At 40.2% G+C, this 2,491-nt stretch overlaps 1 protein-coding gene across 1 annotated transcript in view; it reads left to right on the forward strand.

Annotated features, from left to right (window-relative positions):
• Positions 1-707: 707 nt before the first annotated feature.
• The window catches only part of LOC101855588 (protein neuralized), a 39,662-nt gene continuing 37,878 nt past the window's right edge, over positions 708-2,491 (forward strand). Inside the window, exon 1 of the mRNA XM_013087173.2 lies at positions 708-876. Within this exon, the coding sequence (XP_012942627.1) occupies positions 843-876 (34 nt within the window). The 5' untranslated portion in view covers positions 708-842. The remainder of the gene's footprint in view (positions 877-2,491) is intronic.

Below are 2,491 nucleotides of genomic sequence, written 5' to 3' on the forward strand. Positions count from 1 at the left end.
GAGAGAGAGAGAGAGAAAGAGAGAGAGAGAGAGAGACTAGAGAGAGAGAGAGATCGAGATCGAGAGAGGGGGGTGTAGAACGAGAACATGAGAAAAAAAAATAGTAGTAAAGAATGGACAAATAGCTAAAGATAGTTGAAACGGTAGACAGTGTTATGGTAATAATTAGAGGTGGTGAAATCGGCACGATGTGTCCTTCTGGTTGAAGTAAACGGAAACGACAACGGTTACGGAGTATGTCGTTCTGGCCAACTGTTTTACTGTGTCGGTCGTTCTTTCTTTCGAGTTAACACCGTCCACTTCTCATCTGATCTCAATCTATTTCATTGATCTTTGAAAAATTGATTTAGATCTAGTTCTGTTTCTTCAAAATGCCCTTTAAAGCGAAACAATAGTGCTTTTGGTTTTTCTTCCCATTTTAGGGATTCCGCGCCCGTATTGTAAGCCTACATTTACAGTATTATATTTCCTTCGTCTCTGATTTTTCAGGACAGTGCAAAGCCCTTTGTGGTCTTTATCTTTTCATACGGAATGATGCAAGGCAAATCATATATTCGCACTAGGCCTAGGCCTACTCGTTACTCATTCTACGTTATCGTCACTACTTTGGCCAACTTTGGCCGAGGTGTGGAAAATTTATTGCGCAGCACGGGGAACTCTTTTTCGTTCTGAACTAATTTTAGCGTTTCAGCCTCCTCCTAACCACATCCGGTAGCAACATTGGATTTCCCCCTTCCCTCTCAGTGGTGAAACGATCTATCATCAGCTGTGAGAATATTGAGTGTTTACTGTATACCTTTTGATGATGTGAAAATTAAGGCATCATTGAGCTTAAACCGAAAATGGGAAATAATGGCTCAGCGAGTTCAAATCGAGGTAAGGGGTTAATTAACATTGTTCGCCCAATAACAATCCAGCACACTTGACTGAGACTTGAGACTGGGTTGACAACAAACTCAACACACTGTTAGTTTAGATCTACACACATTCACACTGTTTATTACTGGCAACTCTTCTTCTGTTGAAGCTGTTTAACTTGTGAATGACATCTCGTTTTATTTTAAAATTCTGCTTATCTTAACGTAGATTGTCTCGGTCTAACTTGTTGTTGCTCCTAGATTTATGTTGTTTAATCTGTTGTACTCATCATTGAAATCTAGGGCTAGATCTAGGGCCTACTTTGTACTTTGTTGAATATTCCTTCTCTAGAGATGTAGATCTAGATCTAGTTTAGATCTAGATCTAGACTCTAGAGATCTAGATCTAGTTTAGATCTAGACTCTAGAGATCTAGATCTAGATCTAGATTCTAGATCTAGATTCTAGGGAAGATTGAAGAATACCGGACCACTCGTACATTATTATTGCTCGAGAAAGTGGGGTAGGTGGGGCGGGTGGTTGGGGAGGAGGAGGGGGGGGGGGGGGGGGGGGGTCACCCCCCTGACAAAATTCTTAATGAATAAATCTACCGGTCCGAGATTCTTGATTGAGAGATATTAAAAACGGGAAAATTATGAATTCCTAAAGTTGAGACATAGGCAAAGTCAGTCCGCTGGTCCGGTATTCTTCAACAATCTTACCAGATTCTAGATCTAGATCTAGATATAGATCTAGATTTTTTAGATCTAGATCTAGATTAGATCTAGAAATCTAGATCTAGATATCTAGATCAAGATAAAGATTCTAGCTAGATCTAGATATGAATGCAATTTTTAAAAATTGATGTACAATCTAGATCTATCTAGATTCGGTGCTTTTTCGGTACTTTCCCACCCCCCTTATTTGAGCCTGACCTAGATCTAGATCTACATCTATACGTTTGATTTGCAGCGAGCTAAAAAGATATCAAACCTAACAACCGCAAAACATTAAATTGTGGTATTATTCTGGGGGAACCCCCCCACCTTAGGTCAGGGGGGCAAGCCCCCCTGAGACCCCCTACTCTTGGGGCCTAAACCCATGACATGAATTGCGGGGTGGGAACTACCGAAAAAGCGTCCTAGATTCTAGGCTAATTAATTTGTGATTTTGTGTCAGTCAAATTGTTTTAAGACTGGAGATCTAGACTAGATTCAAGACTCAAGATCTAGATCTAGATCATAGTAGATCTAGAGTCTAGGCCTTCTAGAATCTAGATCTAAATTTATGGAAGTGGCTATTCTCACCCCGGGTGAGAATAAAAATATGATCGACCTCTCACCCTGGATGAGACTTGCCAGCGTTGGCTATTCTCACCCGGTTTGAAATAAGACCTGTTTTTCCTAATTTCTGAATAGTGAATAGAATCTACTGTTTATCAGTGTGGATGATCAAATTGACAAAAACAGAGAAAAAAAAATGTTATTGGTCAAAAGTAAACTAATTTGATCATCTACAAAGATGCTAGGGCTATTTCGCTTTTTCGAGTCGAGCCAAACTATGCGGGTTGCCATTTTGTTTTGCCCGCAAGCTTTCGCTACTCCTTCTCTCTCTCTCTCTCTCTCTCTCTCTCT

The sequence above is a fragment of the Aplysia californica genome, unplaced genomic scaffold, assembly GCF_000002075.1.
Source record: "Aplysia californica isolate F4 #8 unplaced genomic scaffold, AplCal3.0 scaffold00553, whole genome shotgun sequence".
Taxonomy (NCBI): domain Eukaryota; kingdom Metazoa; phylum Mollusca; class Gastropoda; order Aplysiida; family Aplysiidae; genus Aplysia; species Aplysia californica.